The sequence below is a fragment of the Hydra vulgaris genome, chromosome 02 (assembly GCF_038396675.1).
Source record: "Hydra vulgaris chromosome 02, alternate assembly HydraT2T_AEP".
Classification (NCBI taxonomy): domain Eukaryota; kingdom Metazoa; phylum Cnidaria; class Hydrozoa; order Anthoathecata; family Hydridae; genus Hydra; species Hydra vulgaris.
In genome coordinates this window covers 28,436,941-28,459,798 of record NC_088921.1, presented here as the reverse complement: position 1 = coordinate 28,459,798, position 22,858 = coordinate 28,436,941, and the positions used below count along the sequence as shown (strand labels likewise).

The 22,858-nt window shown below is 30.3% G+C and overlaps 2 protein-coding genes across 3 annotated transcripts in view; one reads left to right on the top strand and one right to left on the bottom strand.

Annotated features, from left to right (window-relative positions):
* The first annotated feature begins 14,583 nt into the window (after positions 1–14,583).
* Positions 14,584–16,456, top strand: LOC100215942 (segment polarity protein dishevelled). Of its 2 annotated transcripts, XM_065790489.1 has the most exons (5): positions 14,584–14,723; positions 15,520–15,607; positions 15,684–15,890; positions 15,983–16,117; positions 16,198–16,456. In XM_065790489.1, the coding sequence occupies exons 2-5, from the start codon at positions 15,580–15,582 to the stop codon at positions 16,305–16,307; spliced, it is 480 nt and encodes a 159-aa protein (XP_065646561.1). In that variant the 5' UTR covers positions 14,584–14,723; positions 15,520–15,579; the 3' UTR covers positions 16,308–16,456. The 2 variants fall into 2 exon arrangements, with proteins under 2 accessions (XP_065646561.1, XP_065646560.1); XM_065790488.1 differs by lacking the exon at positions 14,584–14,723 and having other exon boundaries at positions 15,394–15,607.
* The window catches only part of LOC100212332 (sister chromatid cohesion protein DCC1), a 39,268-nt gene continuing 32,527 nt past the window's right edge, over positions 16,118–22,858 (bottom strand). Inside the window, exon 11 of the mRNA XM_065790487.1 lies at positions 16,118–16,603. Coding sequence (XP_065646559.1) covers positions 16,492–16,603 — 112 coding nt within the window. The 3' untranslated portion in view covers positions 16,118–16,491. The remainder of the gene's footprint in view (positions 16,604–22,858) is intronic.

The window sequence follows — 22,858 nt, the reverse complement described above, 5'->3', positions numbered from 1 at the left end:
TAGAAAATACTAAGTTTTATATGACTTAACTTTTCTTCACGTCTTGAGACCATTATTGATAAAAAAAAACTTTCTTTGGGAACATTTTTTCAGGAGAAAAGTTTTTGAAGAATTCATAAGTACCAAAACACATCAAATTTGTTTAAAACTTTCCGTATAGTTTGAAAAAAGGAAAAGGAATCAAATGAAATGGGAACCTTTTTAAAATTATACATAATTTTTTAGTTCTCAGCGTTTAAAAACTTAAAGGTTGATTTATTTAAAAAAAAAACGACACTTTTTTAAAAAAGGTTCCCTGTGAAAAAAGCAAGAATATCATTACTTCTATTCAAATTAGGTATTTATTTTTGTTTCTTAAAGAAATGGTACTTAGGATTTTAGCATTGAAATTATGTATATTATGCTTCATTTTCTTCGCGTATTTTTTGTTTAGATTTGTGAGCTTGATTTTTGATATTTTTTTAATTTTACTTCGTTTACGAAACTTTACTCAGATACATTACAGATTTTTTTATTTATTTATTTATTTTTGTCAAGCAACTATTTACAATTAAAGATGATTTCCGACATATAAAATATTTAAAAATATTAAATACAAAATACACTTTATCATATATAGTAGTTTCAAGACTGGAGAACCTCAAGAAGATAAGGTCTTAGCATCAGTAACCTTTGATAATAAAAAAGACAGTAAAAGTTTATTGTTAGAAAAAATCATGTAAGGAATCTTGATTGACAACTAGTTCAATTATGTTCTTTTTGAATTTTTGAGAAGTATTGGCTTCTCTTAGTTTACAACTCATGCTTGTAAAATGGTTCCATAGCATTGGGCCACGATAGGAAATGGCAAAGCTCGTAAGTTTTGATATAGGGAAAAGGTTTTTATAATTTCCGGTTGATCGAGTGTTGTATCGGTTTTATATTTTAGGAAAAATATTTTCGAAAACCTTCGGAGTTTTTTTAAACTGATGTTGGAACATGCTGCATGATTTTATTGTTTGAGGAGACATTTTAGTTTAGATTTGTTTGTACTGCCCCAAACAATATTGTTATACGATAAATAACTATGTACGAATGCAAAATATAGCTGAGTTAGGGTAGATTTGTCTACGATTTGACGAGTTTTATATAAGATACCAATATTTCTTGAGATTTTATTGCTAATATATTTAATATGATCTCTCCAGGATAAGTTTTCATCTATTAAGACACCAAGTAATTTATTTGTGAAAGAGCGCTCAATTTCCATGTTATTTATATATAGCATTGGTAAGGATTTAGGAATATATTGAAACTTTCGTTTAGAATGGAATAAGGAAAACTTAGTTTTAACAGTGTTTAAAGATAGACTGTTCGCGTTAAACCAGATTGATTGACAGATAGCCATTACTCAGACAATTTTCAATACTGCACAATACAATAAAGTACTTGGCATTTTGTCAAAAAGTCATTGATTTTTCCAGCACAAAAACTTCACTCTTCACTTTGGATCCATTTCGCTTCTAAAAATTAAAGACCTCTTTTTTTTAAAGTTTTTTTAAGCTCTATGCAATCAAGTTAGTCATATATACATATATATGCATATATATATATATATATATATATATATGCATATATATGTATATATATATATATATATATATATATATATATATATATATATATATATATATATAAAACACACAAAACTAATTGCAAAACAAAATTGATCACAAAAAGTGCCTACATAGGTCCACTGCAAATCCACTAAAAAAATGTTTGCTGGGTAAATGCAAACCACAAGCTGCAATTAAAGATAAAACATGTCAGTCTAAAAGTGTTGTTTCTGCTGTTAGAAAACCGTGGCTTATGGGTGGTATTCCACACATTAGTTGCAAAGGTATTAGTTAACCATTGGTTTTAATAATGTGCATAAATTATTACACAATTATTGATATAAAAAATTAGATTAAATGAAAAACGAAAATTTATTCAATTATTTTAGAGAAAATATTTCCAAATTATTATATCATCATAAGCAACTAATACCATAATCGTTAAAAAAAACAATAGAAACACAAAAGCTGCAGAAAAAATGTTTTTGGCGTTAGAAAAGAAACTGTTTGACATACAGCATTGATTAAAAATAATCCACGTTATTTTAATATGATTATTATTAAGTTTAAAATTAAATATTTTAAAAACTAAAAGCGATTTTTTCTTAAATCTTTTTTTATTTGAATGAATCAAATAATCAAAATATAAATTTACTATAAAATAATATTAATTTAAAAATTAAAAAATAAAATGCTCAAATTGTGCTGATTTTTCTCCAAATAAAATTATAACGATATGGAGATTATAACGAAGATTCTTCAATAACAAAAAAATACTCCAATACAAATATATAAAAATAATTTTAATATAACAAACTCCAATATGTGTAAATTCCAATAAATGTAAAAAGCTTCGGAAAGAAATATATACAAAATCCAACGTGATAAACTCTACTCAAAAATACGTATACAAACTTGAATAAATTCTTAAATAACAACTAGTATTCTTGTCTTTTTACTTCTGTCATCACAGTCTTTTCGCTCGCATTTATACACCGGATGTTTCGTCTTACCAAATGTTTTCTTTCGTTTTCTACAACGGACTATTGCGTACGTTCGCGTCGGCTGGTGGATTTACATATATTTGGAACATTCGACACTCTTTCGACACAGTTAAACTCCTCCTTAATCCTCAAGGATCACATTTAAGAGCAACAATTATTAAGAAGTTTGTGAGGCACTTGCCGTTCTTGATTGCTTTGGCGTAGGGGAACTACGGTATCCTGAGTTTCACCTGTTAACCGCCGATCGATCTTCATTTTCGTTTAATGCTTCGTTCGCGTCCGCATTCTCAAAGTTTTCAGCATCGCCTGCGCTATTTTTTAAATCATTATTTCCGATCTCTATCTCTACATCCGTTAATTCATTCGATTGTTCTGCGTCCACGTGTTGGTCTGATGTGCTTAATATATCGTGGCATCCCGTCCACCTCGACCATTTATCCGATAAATCTCAGGTGATGGTAGCTGGACGCCACTTAGTTACACATTGCACCTTGGGGGGTTTCAGTCACACATGTTTGCTAACTTGAGAAGTTTCTTACCTCAGTGCTTCCCTGTGAATGTAATAGCTGACGTCAAAATCCGAACCATAATGAGCCGCAGTTGATCAAACTCAGATAATGATCCCCTTTGTAATGGGTGATATCCATGCCTAATCTTTTTTAATTCTTGTTAACATCTAATTTTCCTTCATTTATGCAGCATGACCTATTGATTGGCATGGCTCACACTCTTGAATTATTTTGCGTACAACTTCTTCTCTTGCAGTCGGATACTTTTTCCTTACAAAGCGTAATGTTTGTCTGGCTCCAAAACAGAGTTGTTAACAAGGCTAAAAATAGCAGGGCCAAGGCCAAGCTCAACTGTTCCAAGGCAAAGGCCAAGTTCAAGACCAAGGCTAGAAGTTTCAAGACCAAGTCAAGATGTTACTTTTAAAATGTTAGGCTTCCAAAGCTTCTTCAAACGGAAGGATGGTAACTTTTCCTAGTAACCATACTGTACTCATAACCAGCATAACGTCAGCTCCAAAAGGACGGAAGTTTGCTACCGAAACTTGATCGTTCACGCGGACCCCATTAACTTTAAGGGAAACCTTTGCCGACCCAACGCGTTTTTAAATTTTATCTCCAAGTGTTGCCACTTTTAAATTTTCTGACTGTACAAGTTAATTTTAGCAACTAATTTTTGAAATATAATTGTTGTTGAACATCCAGTATCCACAATAGCTTTTAAGCCTCTTCCATTAACTTTTATTTGAATAACAATAAGTGCGCTTACTATATGGTTTCTGGAGAGCGAGTTAGCGCACTCTCCTGATCGTTTGCCTGCTTTTTGTTGAAGTTTATCGCCGCGTGCCCTTATTCATTACATTTGAAACATCTCATAGTCTTTTTCGGTGCTGAAAAATTTCTTGCAATATGGTTTGACCCCTAGCTGTTGTAAAACCCCACGGATTTTAGGAATCTTGTTTTTGGAGCACCTTGGCAGGTGGTGGCAGCCATTCATTTCTATTGCGTCAACTCGATTTAAGGCGGTTCACATTTTTGACAACATCACATCAACGGTCTCTTTTGTGGCTCGAAATCTTCAGGATACCGCTTCTGGTAATCCGACAACGAACACTAGCCTCACCGTTTTATCCAAGAGCTTCACCAGATATGCCAAACGTTTAAAGTCCGCCAGAAAAAGCATCTACTTGTTCTTCATCGTTCAGATTTGCTTTATGAATAATTTGTACGCTGCATAGGGGTTCCAGAGAGCACAGCTTCAGTTTTCTCCGCATCTTCTTTCTCTTCTTCTGTTAAACTACCATAAACTGCATAGGCAACGCTCCGCAGCAGTACAGGATAAAGCATTGTCAACTCAACGCCTTGCAAATTTGCAATCACCTTGGTTCGTTGTAACCAAGTTGCAGCATCCGACGTGCTATCATACTTTTTAAACAAATCCGAGAGTTTCAAAGATAATTCCATTCAGTGCCCGGCTAGCTTGTTAATTCTTCACGAAATAAAATTATAACAATGTGAAGATTATGACGAAGATTCTTCAATATCAAAAAAATAATCCAATACATATATATAAAAGAACTTTAATATAAAAAACTCCAATGTAAATAAGCTTCGGAATGAAATACATACAAAATCCAACGTGATAAACTTTAACTTAAAAAGACGTATACAAACTCTTGAACAACACCGGATTTTTCTTCTTACCGAATGTTCGTTCGTTTTCCACAACGGATTATTGCGTACGTTCGCGTAGGCTGGTGGCTTTAGAGTATTTTAGAACATTCGACAACGCAGTTACTAAATAGAAACAAGTATTCATATGTAACAAAAAATGTTTCCATAACAGAAAAAAATTAAAATAACTATAATTAATATTTCGTTGACGACCCTTTAGCTATTAAGAATTGATTCGTTTTTGCCTGGAATTCACTAAATTCTAAGTAATATCTTTTAAAACAGTATTTTTGTTACTTTTCTTTTTAGCTGGTCTATTTCAATTTTACCAAGATTGTGGTCTAATAAAGACCATAAATTCTCTGTGCAACTTAGATCTGGACTATTGGCAGGCCAAGGCATAGTTTTAAAGTTATTTTCTGCTTTTAAATCTTAACAGTATGACATGGAGCATTATTCGAAGATAATCCCTGTCTTTTTAGAAAATATCAATTGAAGGCATTAAATAGTTATCCAATTTGTCTAAATATTTTTGAGAATCAAGCTTTTCATCAAACAATTTGAAACAACCGACACTTTCATAATTCATGCAGACCAGAATGCCTATACTACCACTACCTTGTTTGTTTTTTTTCTATACATAGAACAATTTGGGTTTATTTTTTTATGTGGCGTTCTTCCCAGCATTACTCGGCTTTTCCTTAAATCACCTCTATGCTCATTTTATTACTGAAAAGAAAGTTGTGCCACAAACACAAGTTTTTTTTTTTGCTTTTTGATGTTTTTTTAACAGACATGGCTTTTTACTTGCTGCTTGCCACATGTAGTTTGGTTTTTGTGGTACTCTCCTAATTGTTCGAACACTAGCAACAACACAAAAAACTTCTTGCTTTTTTTGACTGAGGTCGAAAAATAGCAAGAAGTTTTTTGTGTTGTTGCTATTTTTGATCAAACGCTGCAAAGGTGGTATTTTTATTTATGAAAACCAAAAACTACAAGAGCATTGATAATAGACAAAAATATCAAAAAGTTTCTTCCAACAGAGAATTTCGCAAAAGGAGATCAAGGAGTCTGATCAAAAAGATGGTTCTATCACAAAAAAACGCTAAAACATTTTTGATATAATGACAATTATGTTAATGAAAATCATGAAGATAAAAAATTTCAATCTAATAATTATAAAGCCGATAAAAAACAATCAACTAATATAAAACGAAATAAATATTTGCGACAATAAAATTATTTGCGACAATAAAAGTGGATATCAATAAACTTATTTTTAAAAATTCAATATTTTGTTGACTTTTTGGAATTTCTGTTGGTATACAGAAGGGATTATCAGCAATATTTTTAAGATGTGGAAATATCAATCTTATTGAAGTAAAACTTTCAAAGGCAAAAGTAGAAAAAATAAAAAAAAGGTTTAAATGAATCAGAAATAATTAGGGAAAAAATAAAATAAAAATGTAAGTGTATTAATTTAATTTTTCACATTGATATAAATGAAGACTATATTTCTGTAGTAAACGAATGTCTAGCTATTATTGTTACACGTTCAGACTAGGATTTAACTGGGATCAAGCATCGTCAGGTTTTAATGTTATAAATAAGTTTAGAATAAAATGTTTTATTATTGGAATTTGTGCTGACACAACAGCACGTAACACTGGTTGTAATAAGGATTACATCAATATTTTAAAGAAGGGTTTCATCGCAACGACTTAATCCGCAAACAAGATAACTTAACTTTTTTGTAAAATCGACTTTATTGCAGTAACAGGTTTTCTTACTTCTAAAACACCATTGTACAAATAGCATATTACACATAACACATAAATACAAAATAATAACAATAAAATTCCATGTGTGTGAACATATGAAATACTTTTACTTTGCTCCAACATAATTTATATATATATATATATATATATATATATATATATATATATATATATATATATATATATATATATATATATATATATATATACATGTATATATAATTGTTTACTCTTAAATAAAGTTGATTTTTATGGTTTTTGCAGAATATTTGTTGCTTTTGACCCAATTTTTCCATGTTGGGAAAACGTGCCCTGGTATTCTTACGATTTTTCATATCGGAAAACACAACTGAATTGAATTTATTAAACATTTATTAAAAAGAAGAATATAATGATTTTTTATCAAAATTTGGTGCCACAAGTTCTTAGGAAATACTTGAGAAAAGTCCTTAAGAAAAACTACGCAAATCGTGACGCAAAATGGGCATTACTGAGCCATACATAAATCGTCATAACTAGGAAACCAATTAACCAAATTTAACACATTCGTTATCCACGTAATTCGGCATCACTTATAACGAAAGATAATACTGAAAATAAAATCATGTTAAGTGCTTAGTAATAGGGTAGATACAAAGTTACAAAATAACTTACCCCGTTATAAAGAGGTGAATTGTTTAACAAAGTTTTAAATAGTTTTATTAACTTTAACTAAAAATCGATTAGTCAAAGTTAGTTTTAGAACTTTAAAAATTCTTTAAAGACTTTAAAAAATCAAATAATCGGTTGAATCGACTATAGATTTCCTACTAATCGCCTAAAAGTCGATTTAATCGGGTAATCTAACCTAAAAATTTTATTTGCATTTTTTCATTTGAGTTTAATTCATATTTTATAATCTCCCAGAAGTTCTCACATCCAAAAATCTAAAGCATTGGGTAAAATACAAGCCACAAGACCGTGATTAGCTTAGAGGAGACATTGAAATTGTCAAGTTTTTGGCCCGTTTAAATTTGCCTTTCTATTTGGTTGAACATGAAGCTTTTAAAGATTTTGTTCACATCTGAAACCCAAAAATGAATATGAAGGCTGCAACAACATACTCAAATATGCAAAACTTTAATTGTTTTAAATAAATTTTATTTTGGGGTGGGGAGTCAATTCAATGGAAGTTCCAAGAGAACGAAATTTTTTAAAAAGCTACTTTTTTAAGACCAATCCACACGAATTTTTTTTTGGTTTTCTTAGTAGGTAACCAAATTGATATGTAACGAGAAATACCAATAATGACTAATTTTTTATTTTAATTTTAGGTTGCCGTTGTTGTACAAAAATGTGAAAATCTGTGTGGATGACATTCTAAAGGAGGAATTGCCAAAGACCGCTGGATTTGCAATCTCAACTGACCTCTGGCAAAGCAGAAACAATGATGCATACTAAGCCAGTACATTGCACTATGTGAGTGAAGATTTCCGGTTAAAGATGTTTGTGATTGGAGTTTTTTCGTTTTCCGGACAACATACAGCTGAAGCCATTGCTCTTCGTCTGGACAATTATGTTTTAGTATTTTATTTTTGTTAGGTTAAAATTTCTGTAAATTAAGTTAACCGTTTGAATTATTTAGATAACTTTTTGTTACAAAAAAGCAAAACCCGCCATTTAGTTTAAAATTAATGGCACAAATTAATACTTTTATTTATATCTAAAATAACAACAAAAGTATTAGTTTGTATTTTAAAAAATCAAAAAGCAAACAACTAATTATACTTTGCTTTTCAGGAATGTCTCAGAGTTGGCCAGAAACAATGGAGTTTCGTCCGCTGTGTGTGTCCATGATTCAGCCGCTAATATGAAGGCGGCAATTAACAAGTGTAATTTTGTAGATGCATCTCTTTTGTGTGCTGATCATCTTTTGAACTTGGCAGTCAAAGAAACAAAAGGTTTTGACAGTTTGGATCTTCACGAAGCAATCCAAAGAGCAACTGAATTAAGTTCAAGATGCCACAAGTCATCTTTGTCTGAACAAAGAATTAAAAAAGAGGTAACTAGTTTTTAGTTTGACATCCTTTTTAGCTTTTATAGCAATTTAGTTTATAGTTTAATACAATACAAGCGCAATTTAAACTTCTAAGTACACTTTGTGTGACAAATTTTTCTAATGATGGCTATCATTAATAACTGATAAAATGTTAACACTTAAAAAGTAAAAACATATAACATAGTTAATATCAGTTTTTAATAGTAGTAAATAGTACTAATCACCTTTTATGTTATATTTCTTATAATTCTATTTTAATTTTTAGCCAGAGCTGTTGCTTGATGACAGTGATGTTGTTGGCAAAGATAAGTTGAAATTTGTGAAAATCATCACTCTCGTGAATGCACGCTGGAATTCAACTTTTATGATGTTGGAAAGCATTGTAAAAATGCGTCGTATCTTCAGCTCCATTAGAGACATTCCTGGAAAAGATGACACCAAACTAGCTCCAGTAATAAGAAGATAAGTTCAATCTTTATGATGAAACTTTGTCTATTCTGAGGAGAGTTGCTGAGATTTAAGAATGTTTTTCTGCTGACAAAGAAGTAAGCATTCACCTCGTTATCTCAATCATTTACACACTGAGTCACAAATGCCTGGATTTCATCAAGGCTGGTGGGCCATCACCAACAGCACAAATACTTCACCAAAAAATGGTGGAAAACTTGGATGTTTGTTTTCCGGACACTGGTTGTCAAAACCTTTTTTACTCTGTTGCCAACTTGCTTAACCCCTTGAACAAGGGAAGAGCTTTGAAAAAACTGGGTGGATTTGATGAAGCCTATGAGGCACTGATTACTCAATCCAATACTTATCAGGAATGGATTGCTGCAACAAGATTATTTAATGAACGGTTACATGCTGAAATCCAAGGTCATGTTTCAGAAGATGATCCTTTCTATAATATTGGAATGGAAGAAGTTCCTGCACTTATGACTTCCTATTCTGGTCCGGCTCCACCTGCAAAGTCGGACATTGTCACTGAATGGGAAATATTTCAAAAACTCCCAGGGGTTGTTGGTGTGGACGTGCTGAAATTTTGGACAGCAAATATGTACAAATTTCCTCTCCTTGCTCAAGCTGCTAAAAAATGGCTATGAGTACCTGCTTCCTCAGCATCTTCAGAAAAAGCCTTTAGTGCCGGTGGTGGAATCGTCTCTTATAAAAGAACAAAATTGCAGCCTAAACAAGTTGAAAAATTATTGCACATTCAGCAAAACTACCCTAAGATCCAGATCAAAAGATGGTTTCTAATCAGTCAGAATGAAAAAGAAGAATTGTTTGAAGAGGCTTTTACCAATGACTCTGAGAATTCAGCTGCTTCAAGTCAGGGACCTTCTACTTCAACTCTTATATCAGCAGTTGAAATGGATGACTAACTTAAATTTGTACATTGCTTAAGTGGCGTCATTGGTCTATTTCACTGCTTAAAGTTGTCTTTGAGATTAAATTTTAATATTTTTCTTATATTAAGTCATAAGCACAAATCTTAACATGTTAAACATGTCAAGCCAACAATTTATCAAGTAAAACATTGTTGTTTTTTGTTTTTTGCTTCAGCTGAAGTCTTAAATAAATTAAAAAATCAAAATTACAAATAATAAATAGTGCACTAGTCAGTAACTTTATTGAAGTTATTTAGGTTTTTAAAAAAATTATTTTTTTAGTCGGAAAACGTAATATCGTAATGAACCGATAAGTATCGTTATCGTTTAAGTTACGATATGAGTTACAATATTTATGGTAATTAAACGATAAATATCGTAATAAATTGATAAATATCGAAAATTTATCGTGCAAATTTTTTGGTTACAATATTATCGTAATATAAAAAAACTTACGATACGCACATTCCGATATCTTATCGTATCGTATCGTAATATGAGAAGTTTCGAGACGCAGACCCATACTCAAATAAGTCCTTGTATGGAATACTGTTGTTGTACCTGGAGCGGATCTTCGAATGATGTCTTTCCTTTTTTAGACAAGGAGCAAAAACGTATGGTAAACGTAGCTGGACATGCTCTTTCCAACCTTCAACGACTGTCACAACGTCGTAATATTCTCTTTTATTTTTAGTATAATTACATTTCCGCTTCTATTTTTCTATGAATACTATAATGAGCGCTGCTCTAAAGAGCTAGCGTCACTGAAAAAGAAAGAAAATAAAGCCAGAAAACAACTGTCAGTTAGTGCCACAGATCTGCGGGCTAAGAAAACAGCATAGACGTCTGATCATAAAAAAGCTAAAGAAATAACACGAGATATTGGGCGCATGTTGGCTTCCGATTACTTGCCGTACGATTTCGTAAAAGAACAAGGTTTTCAGGCACTTATGAAATTGGTTGTTCCTTAGTATCATATTCTGAGCAGGACCACTTTTTCTCGCAGTATTGTGGCAACTATGTATAAAAATTTGAAACGAGAAATGATTGATCGCATTACTACTGAGTTTGTTGGCATGCCATCCTATTGCTTTTCCACAGACATATGGTCTTCTCGCGCACTGGATTCCTATATATCATTTTGTTTGATATATTTAACTACTGATTTTCAAATGCGACCATATACACTGGGGAATAAACCGTTTGTGGCTGTGTCACATACGGGCAAAGCAATATTAGAATCTCTTGAGAAGTCAATTAAAGATTGGTTGCTACCAAGAGCAGTACCAATATACGCTCTTCGAGACAATGGTAGTAATACGAGAGCAGCCATGAACATGCGCTAAAACTTTATGGACTTATCTTGCTTTGATCATACGGTTCAATTATCAATTAATGATGCAGTATCCAAAATTGAAGGCATGATTAATATGATAACGAAATGTAAAAAAATCGTCTCGCACTACCATCACAGTATTCAATCATCTCAATTGCTGTATGCACAACAAAGGCAATTAAAGAGAGATGAACTTGGGCTCATAATGAATGTATCAACGCGTTGGAATTCCGACTATTACAAAATTCAACGCCTTATGGAAGAGAAAGCACCCTTATTAGTCGAAATGGCACTAACTGGTAAGGTGGAGAACCTCACTACGAACAAATGGAAACTCGCTGAGGGCTATGTAAAGATTTTAACTCCTTTTGAACAGGCTAGCAGAGAGTTGTGAGGTGAAAGTTACCCAACGTTATTTATGAAAATACCAGCTCTGCATGGATTACACCAGAAATTGCAAGGTTTCATCAGTGATCTTGCAAATAGAGGCTCTGGAATTTCACTGGTGCGGAGACTTGTGGCATCTTTAGAAAGAAGGTTTCCTTCTTTTGACAAGGTGACATAAATAATTCTTTATATACTGAGACTCAGTATATAAGTGTTTATTTCAGTGCTTTATCAATCTTTTTTCGACATTCACTGTCATTATCAATCACGCACTAATTTGTAATTACCTATTTCCATATAAAGCTTTCTTTAACTTCAATTGCATTACGGACCATGGTCATACTTATCTAATATATTAATATCTAATTATCTATATTCCTTGAACTATTTGACAGTTTCTGTAATATTTTATTAGACTCAGCCAGATGCAGTTTGCACACTGGTAGATCCCAGGTACAAGTCGTTTTATTACAAACAACCTGAGAAGCTGGCGGCCAGCTTATCAAAGCTTCGTGAATTACTCAATGAACTTCCAACAGTACCAGGTTCAGGACCAAAACCAGTCCAGTCCCAGCACTCAGTGACGGAGTCTACACTAGAAACACAATCAACAGGCTTGTGGGAATCCCTCGATAACATGATGACAGGAACTACAACAAACGACAATGTTGCTGATGCTGATGTGTCAAGTACGAGACATACTTGAAAGATATGATAATTGGGCGCAATGGTTGTCCACTGACATTGTGAAGGCAAAATAAAAGTCGATTTTCTTATCTTGCTAAGCTTTCTCAATCACTTCTGGCAATCCCAGCGACCAGTGTCAATTCAGAGCATCTGAACTCAACATCTGGGAACATCGTTTCCATTTAACGCTGCAGTCTTCTATCAGAGCATGTAGAAGAACTTACCTTTCTTCATAAAAATTTGTAGACTTTTAGCATTAGGATAAGTATGGTTTGTTGATGATGATATCTTTAAATGAATTGAATGTACATTTTCACTAGTTTGTTTAATAATATCGAACTCGATCGAAGATAAAAATCCTAATCTCGCACAGCTCTAATATGAGGCCAAATAAACTATTGTGACAATCAAGATCTCTTTAAGGAACTTGTTAATTAAGTCATGTTAATGTTAATTTCTCTCAAAAATCCATTTGTATATTATCTATGCAGTAGTTAAAAAAAGTTCGAGCAGCTATTGTAAATACCTTCTAATTTATAATGTTCTCGATTAACTGAGCCCTGCCATACTAAATATAATAAAAAGACTATTAGAGATTTGAGCCTTTTTTTTTCTCTTAATAATAACTGCTTGTCTTTATGGAAGTTGCGCAAAGTATTTCAATAGAGACTGGTGTTCCAAAAAACAAGAACGCCGTTTTCGTATGCCGTTTACGTGTAAACGTTTACGTGTAAACGTTTACGTGTAAACGTTTACGTGTAAACGTTTACGTGTAAACGTTTACGTGTAAACGTTTACGTGTAAACGTTTACGTGTAAACGTTTACGTGTAAGCCTACTCGTTAAATTCTCTTTTGCGGTACTTAGTGACAAGACTGTTATTACTTTTCAAAACCTCTTAGCTCTTACTAACGGTAAGACTTTTAGGTTGCAAATTTTTATTTTTTTTTGAACATTGTTTTTTGCTTTAGTTAAATTGAATAAATAAGAAATAAGTAAGGCTTCAGAGTGTTTTTAATTTTCGTTTTTAAAAGCCTAACGGTCTTGTCACAAAGTGCCACAAAAAGTTATTTAACTAGTAGGCTCACGTTTACACATCCGTTACGCGGGTATATTAATTTCAGTACAAAATAAAATATATATTAAATGTCTTTAATGTGGAGAAGCTAAAAACTAAATAATTAGTTTTTAATAACTCAAATTTGTGTCACTTAGACTTTCTTTTATATCGCTGCTAAATTTTTCAATACATTAGTAGAATATACCTTCGACGATTGAAGTAAACAAAGATGGATTCTTCATTGTTCATATTTTTGAATAAAAAAGTTTAAACAACAAAAAAATGATATGGCAGTAAAATTTCCTGACAGCAGCGATTTTCGCGAGCAAATTATGCATATTTATCTAAAAATTATTTCATTTTTCGCAAAGTTTGTCAAAATTTTTGCAAAATCTTTTTTTTTTTTTTTTGTCTTTTCTTTCCTAGTTAATGAAAAACTAGTAACCAGTTAAAATAATTTAAAAACAAACTTATTTAATAAAATAAATCTATGAAAAAAAAAAAAGGATACGGTAAAAACATTTTAACATTAAAAAAAGGAAAAAAATTAATACATGAAATAAGAAAACGTACAAAAACTTAGGGCTTACAAGCGCACTAAACTCTTTGAATATTCAACTTAATTTTTTATTAAATTTTGCTTATTTTTATTATTTCACTATAAATGAAAAATATGCATAACTATTGAAAAACGAATAAAAAAAAAATTTTGTGATACGTTATAACTTTATTTAGCAGCACTATTCTCAAAAAAAAAATTTCTAATGCCTATTTTCGCTGTTGAATTAAACTTTTAGTTAAGATCAAACCCTATTTATAAATTATTTATAGTAAAAGAAAATTATTAGACCGCATGCATACACATCATAAATGCAAAACTTCTGAACTACTTTGGTTAAAGATCTATCTAGATTGACCTAGATTTTAATCAAATATGTTTAAAATTTTAAATAAAGTTTGGTCTTAGTCCGAAATTTTTTGTTCGAATTCATTTTATTTTAATAAAAAACTGTAAGCGACACAAATAGCGCAAGTAATTACAGAAGGCTTTTCAGCCATAAATTTTAATAAATGCTCAATTCGATCGTGAATTAAAAATTGTTTGAGATATTCATACACAAATTAAATGAATGAAAGTTGGCATAAGCAGACTAGTAGAAAAACTATACATTTAATCGTTTATATCTGTCAGTTGTTTACTGGTTGTTTCGATACGAGATAAAATAGAACTATAAAACTTAATAAGAGAGCTTACTATTTAAATTAACGAGGTATTCCTTTGCATTTAATCTAACAAGTTGTTTTTATTGAAGAATGTAAACAAAAAAACTATTCTAATTAGAATTTTTTAATTAACAAATTTTATTTTTTTATTTTTAAAATTTTGAAGTTGATTTGAATAAATATTTATACATGGGCTAATACTTATTATTACCTCGTCTTTTAAATACTTTTTAATTAACTTTTTTCTATTTGAGCTCCTATTTTGTGCTTCTAGATGCATTTTGCGGCGGACTTTTGAATTCAATTAGTTTATTCCTTAAAGAACAGATGATTTTTTAATACTTAAAAATAAATTATCCTGCCTTAATCATCAAACTTTGCTGAGTTTTTCATTATACGCAGTTTTGTCGTAAAGAAACTCATTATTCATTTCCATGAGTAAACGCACAAAGATATTTTTAAATTTAAAACAAATCTTTTGTTTTTATGATTTACATCTTTTGTTTGCGGGTTTTTATTGCAGGATTAACTTTAATAAAAAATGTAAACATAAAAACTTTTTTTGTGTTGAATCGGGAATTTTTAACGATTCTTTCATGGATATATTATTACATCGTTTTAACCATCTGCTGTTTTTAAATTAAATTTTTTTTTTCAAAAAACCCCCTCCTCCAAGTATACTGATAAATAAAATATATACACATGAATGGACTTATTAAGTACATAATAAACATCGAATATAAATGCATACGCAAACGGTAGTCAATAGAACAACATTTAAATAGAACTTGCCACAGCTGAAACACTATGATGAGAATAATTTTATATGGTAATGTTTTTTAGAAACAAACAGCTGAAACTTTTGTGTACATAATTATTACTAGAACAACAATATCCAGTCTAATGACTGCAAGCGAAAACAACAGCATAGGTAGTATTTTTTTTCTTCTTTTGTAAGTTTTTAAACGTTAAACCAAACATTGTTTAACTGTTGTCTTAATGCATAGTTGATGGTCGCCGAGCAGTTCATAAAGCCTTAAGTAAACTCGCACCTATTCCAGAAACTGTATTACTGAGCTTTGAAATAAGAAAGCTGTCAAGTGAGAGTTTAGGAATTACTATTATAGGTGGTGTAAATGCCAAGGCTAAATTTATCTATGTAAAATCAGTTGATAAAAACGGACTATGCTACAAATATAATACTTTGGAAATCGGTGAGTGATTTGTTAGCAGTTCTCTACTTTTTATAACTATCATTAAAAAAAAAATCCTAACTAAACAGTTTTTGAAACTTCCGTATTACTAGGTGACCAAATTTTAATGGTAAATGAACACAATTTCAGAAATGTTACGCACGAAGAAGCTGTCCGTGTACTGCGAGAATCTGGAACTTGTGTTAAGATTATGGTCTCTAGAATCGTCGATAAAAAACGAAAATACGGTATTTGATTTTTTTTATTTTTCTATAAAATTTGTGCACAAGAGTTTTATTATGCAAGAAATATTTATCTTTACATATAGATTTAGATGGATTACAAATAACTCAAGATGCATGCGTATTTTCAAACACATTGTCCGCTGAGGAACCGGCAGTACTCGAAAATAAACAAATTTGGGGGAAAATTGCGTAAAGCCGAATATTTACTTAGAGATTTTATATTACAAAAATACGATACATCGCATCATGTTCCTTTATTTTCTGGAATTTTTAGCGCAATTTTATAAACTTTGAAATCATAATTTAATTTAACCATTTTGTTAAATAAACTTGTCAACTAAATTTCGATAGCAAATGATTTTTTGCTTCAGAAAATGTTATAAAAGAGGTCTCTTTGAGTTGTATACTTTTTCTCCGTTGTCAGCAGTTGACGAGCGAGTGAATTTCAGTAAAAGAGTGTTCAGATTTTCATTTGATCCAACGATATTTCTATAACGTAAATTGTAACTACAACAGTAAAAAAGTAACATCGACTTGCATTAGGCATAACGATGAACACATCGTAATGCCTATTGGGAAGTGCAGATTTAATATGCATTTTTAAATATACATTTTTGTTATTATACCTTTATTATATATAATTATATTATTGATATATATATATATATATATATAATTATATGTTTGATAAATAAATATACTATATATGTTTATATTAGGATTTTTTTATTTCTATATATGAGCTTATATTATTTTATATTAAGTTTATAGTATTATATTTTTTAATTTTCCTTTTCCTAAGAAGTCAAACAATAACAAAATAGGAAAAAGACGGAAATATTAGGCAAAAAAAATCCTCTATAAACTTTAATAAGACTTATAGATTTTTGTTGTTGCTGTTGTTGATTGCAACAGTAAGAACCTTCCGCAAAAATAACTGCTCCGATTTATTTAAGTAAATATCATATAAATTAATCATATAACTCTTCGCATTTATTTGACTTTACTTGATTTCTTTGATCAACCGATTGCTAATCAAATGAATTCAAATTATTTCGATTTAATCAAAGTTTTATTCTGGCATAAACGCGACCAGAAAAATAACGCGTATAATAAGGAGATTTTCCGTGAGACAAATTATCTACGCGAAGCAACTTTTTTTTTCTTCGATAAGCATGCAAAAATGAAACATTCTTGTTAACTTTGCTTTGATAATGTCCCTTCGCTGAGGGTCCAAAAAAATTATCATTCAACTTTTTTTGAATCCTTAAAAACCAATTAAAATTTTAATATTATATCACGTGATGACAACACTGAAAAAGTAGCGCTTCCGTGTATCGTACGATTATCTTGTTTATTAAAAATTCATCTTAAGCAGTGGCAAGAGAGTCAAAATAAAACCAAATAAATAAATTTAGTCACTACTCTGAAATCGAAGAAAAATAACAAACACGAAATAATATTAAAGAAAAGATAGTTCTAATTGTTCTAAAGATCAATCTGATAAAACAGAAAGAAAAAAAATTTTAAAGAGTTAAAATAGGGTGTTGACTAATAAATTATCAGTCAAATTATCTTCACATTGATTCTCAGTAATAATGAATTAAAAGACACATTATACTAATGTTTAGATCTAATATTAAAAAGGTTTAAAAAGACAAACAAAAATATCTCAACTATTGTAAAAAAAAGAATTAAATGAAGGCAAATAAAAATGAATTACGTTTTTGTATTTTCTAAACAAATTAGTTCAAGTCTTAGTAGTTATTTTTAATTTGATTTTTTCGATAAAAGACGTTATATATTAAAGTAATTAATAATATATATTTCTTATTTTAATTTTGCTTTAAAACCATTTTATTTACTTTTCAAAAGCAACACAACATGTAAACTTAATGCCGCCATATTTATCATTGATAAAGATAACGACGTGAAAAATGTTTTCATACATCATCCTAGTCATATTTTAAAAATCCGGAAAATTGTTTGGATAAAATATCCGGAAAAAATCTGGGATGTTTTTCCTTATTTTCCTTTTAATTTCGCTTTTAGCTGAGTTGTTTTTAATTTTTTTTTTCAAATCTTTCATAGTTTTAGTATGAGTGCTGAGTGAAAAAGCTTAAAAAACAAATATATCACAAAAATATTCACCTAAACTTGAATGTATGGATGTTTTGGATATCCGGAAAAACTAAAAGTTGAAAAAAAAATCAGGAATTCCGGAAATATCCGGAAAAAGATAATCCCTGAATGTTTCGTGTAAAAAATCATTACTAAAAAATTTGATTTATGCAAACAATTCGTTTCGCGAAAAAACTCTATTAGTTAAGTTCATGGTTGAAAGTAAACACATGGTTATAACCATGTGAATAATTTAAGTACGTTTTTGCAAAGAAGTATCTAAGTATAACAATCTATAAATGATAATAATAAGTTTTCAGTACCTAAAATGACATAAGATTAATAAAGATTATAAATATTTAATATCAATTTAATAATTTTTTACTATTTTTTCTCATTAAATAATAATTAAACTACAATACAGCATTGAAGCTTTACAAATTTTATAAATAGACAAAACCTTTATGAACATATAATGGCGCCTAATTTTTTATCTACCTAAAAATAATATGATCGATGTATCTGATGATGGTATTATCAAGGCGATGTATCGACAGATATTATATTCTTCGATATATCAACTTGAAAAGTTAGATATAATGCAATCATGTATACTTTCAAACTTTGATAAATGAAAACCAATAAATTTTTTTTTACTTTAACTGTAAATAAAAACTGAACAGTAAAAAAGTATTAAATAGAAAGTAAAAAAATTTAGTAGAAAAAGCAATATTGTTTACTATACGCAATTTTATTATATCTTTTTACTTTACGCAATATTGTGCACCAGTGTTGCCACGGCATTTTTTTGAAAGAAATTAGGTTCATAGAATTAAGAGGCATTAGGCCATTATATTCGCGTTTAAAGGAAGCTTTACATGTACACAATCAAACATTTTTTAAACTTGGGATTTAAACACTTATAAAATTCTGGCAGCATTGCCATGTACGTACGTAAAATAACACTATAATACATAAAATGCAGAATGACACTTAAGAAAATCTTATTTAAAAAGTGGAATGGAGGCCAAGATTGAGAAAAAACCCTTGTTAATGGAGTCTATAGAAAACCCGGAGATATTTTTAAATAAACTACAATAAAATGTTATTCTAAAATAACGACTAAAAAAAAAAGTAAAATTATACACTGTTGAAAAAAAAGTAAAAAGTTTTTGATTTATGACCCCAGGAAATCCCAAATATCTATAGGCCAACTAGGCTGCGGTCTAGAGCTCCACAATGTTGAGGGTTTCAAAATGGGTTCAAAAAATGTTAAAATTTTATAGGGTTTTTAGAGAGTTATTATTAAAAAATATTACTTTCATGATTGTATTGATTGCTACATATAAATTCTTTTTGGACAATTATTAATGTTTTGTAAAGTTCTATTTGCAAAATCAATAACAATTGCAACACTTTAATTCCCTTAGAGATTAATTCAGCACGAAGAAATTCTAGGATGAATGTGCAGCTACGCACAAAAGTTTAATCGAGATAAAGTTTTTCATAACTATATGCCAGTTTTTCAAACATTAAAGTTTAACGGATATAGATTTTAATTTTTTTTTTTGTGTGTTTTACTATTTATGTTTGAATCGATAAAATAGACACACAAAAAAATATTGACACATGCTACACTACTTCCGTAAAACTAATTCAACGTTATACGATGTATTTTACTGATGACATGAAAGTTTATTCGAATTAATTAATTATGCATTTTTCACACTCCATAACTAATTCTTATACTTAATTACCGCTATATATAAGTATAAAGATACTCATGATTTTTAAATAAAAAAATAATTTTAAAATTACAAAAAAATATTTTTAATTGTAAAATATTATCTAAAGAATAACTGCCATATTATTGGACTGGTCAAATCAAAGAATCCTAGCAACGTTGAAATTAGTAAACTTAGGGGTGTTTCTGAATTTTGTGTGCGAAAAACAGTGATAACCTGGGAGCTAACAGGTAACGTCGTTGACATGCCTCGATCTGGAAGACCACTGAAGCTTAGTGACCGTGACCAAAGTAGCATATTTGATTCCATCGAAAAGACAATTGTACAGCAGAAGCAAGCAACACATATTCCAGCAAGACGGGGCTCCGGCACAGACAGCACATAGTATAACAAACTGGTTTGCCATAAAGAAAATCAATTTGTTGCCTTGGTGCCCTAGATCACCAGATATCAAACCCAATAGAAAATTTTTGGTCATGGATCGACACTCAATTGGTAAACCATCAAATTCAATCAAATGAGCATTTGAAGCAACTTCTGAACGAGTACTGGTTATAAGTGCCAAATGAGATGTGCATGAAATTGGTCGAATCAATGCAGAGACGAGAGCTTCTTTGCTATCGAGCCAAAGGAGGACACTTTTTTAGTTGAGAAAACCCTGAAAAGTTTGATTAAAATCACCATCTTGATTAAACTTTTGGGAGTAGCTGTATATAAAAATCGTAGCGCTAAATTTAAGAATTGAAGATGCAAGAACAAACAACGAACAGTTTAACACTTAATAAACTATAAAATGGCTTATTCAAAATAATTTCACAAAATACTTTTAAAGGCTTCGAAAATTTATTCAACCTAGAACCCCTGGTGTAAACTATATTATTATTGGTAGTCAATGGGAAGTATTACCATGAAAAAGTTGTAGCATCAATCATTACTAACAAGAAAGCATCACTTCATTAAAAAATTTATAACAGAATCAACTTCTAATCAAATTATTCCAAGTCAAATTGTTGAGAAAAATATCTACTCATACTAAGTTTGATCAATTGAGCTAAAAACTTAGTTTTAAGTTGCAATTGACTACGCCAAAAACAACAACTTGTTATTTAATGCAGGGGTGGCCACAATAAGGCCCGCGGGCCAACTCCGGCCCTCAGCAACCTTTTATCCGGCCCGTCAGTTAATTGTAAAGATAATTAAAAAAACTATAAACATATATAATATTAATAAATTATATATTTAAATTTATAAATTAATAAATTTTAAAATATTTTTTGTAAAAAAACAATCGCTTTAAATAAATAAAAATATATTAAAAAAATCCTGCTGGCAATAAATCGCAGTATTAATTTCCGGCACTGCCGGCAATTACCATTTGCGTTTTTTAATTGTAAATGGCATCTTCAAAATCAAAACAACGAAAAATCGACAAGGAATGTCGTTTATTTAATGATGAATGGCAAACTAAATACTTTTTTGTTAAAAGTAATTCAGTGCTAGTATGTTTAATATGTAATGAATCGGTTTCAGTGTGCAAAGAATATAATTTAAGGAGACACTATGATACAAAACATTCAAAAATTTATAATCAGTTTGTCAACAGGGTGCGGAAAGTCAATTAAATTGAAAAATAAGTTATTTGAACAAAAAGATTTGTTAAAAAGGGGCAACACTGAAACAGAAAATGCTGCTATTGCCAGTTATGAAGTAAGTCTTCTTTTAGCTAAAAATTGTAAACCATTCAGTGATGGGGAAATTATTAAGAAATCTCTTGAAATTGTGTTCAAAAATATTTGTCCTGAAAAATTGAAAATTTTAAATAATATCTCCCTCTCAAGACAAACAATTACACAAAGAACATATGATATTGCTCATGATCTCAGTTTGTCATTGACTGAAAAAATAAAAGCATTTCAGTATTATTCAATAGCTATTGATAAATCAACTGATATATCACAAACTGCTCAATTAGCTATTTTTATTCGTGGTATTGATAATGATTTTCTTGTTACTGAAGAGCTACTTGACATCTATCCTATGCAAGGCAGAAAAACAGGAAAAGACATTTTTCTTGCCATGAAGAAAGTTTTTAAAAAGTTCAACTTGACTTACAACAATGACTCTGAATATGGTGGTCTGCTTTATTATACTGAGGTGAGATGGCTTTCTAGAGCTAATATGCTGAAAAGAACTTATGATTTGAGACAAAATATGTTGGATTTTTTCAAAATTATCAACAAAGATTATCCACCAGAGCTAGAAGAAAAAGAATTTATTGAAAAATTTGCATTTCTAGTAGATTTGACCCAACATTACAATATACTTAACAAAGAACTCCAAGAAAAAGATCAAATAATTGGAAAAATGTACAACATTCTAGCTTTTCAGTTGAAATTAACTTTGTGGAAGCAGCAGTTAAGAACTGAAATTGAAACTGTACCAGATAAATTCCAAATGGAGTTAATTGATCTTCAATGCAGCGATGCTTTGAGAGAAGCATATAATAAACAAAATTTATTGTTATTTTACAAAAATCTTGACCAAAATAAGTACACCAACTTAGTCAACAATGCAAAAATGATGGGTGTCTTGTTTGGTAGCACATATTTGTGTGAAAGTGTTTTTTCTCGTATAAAATTTGCAAAATCCAAAACAAGATCTGTACTGACAGATACTAACTTGCAGAATACATTAAGAATTGCAACCAGTCAGTTGCCTATTGACATTAAAAATATTGTGAAAAAAAGGCAGGTTCGTGATTACCAATAAACTATAATTTGTATTATACCTAATAGCCTTGTGACCAGCATATGTTGTTAGCTAGTAAATATGTGTGTTTGAGTGTTATTCCTTTGCAAATCAATATTTTTAAATGAAA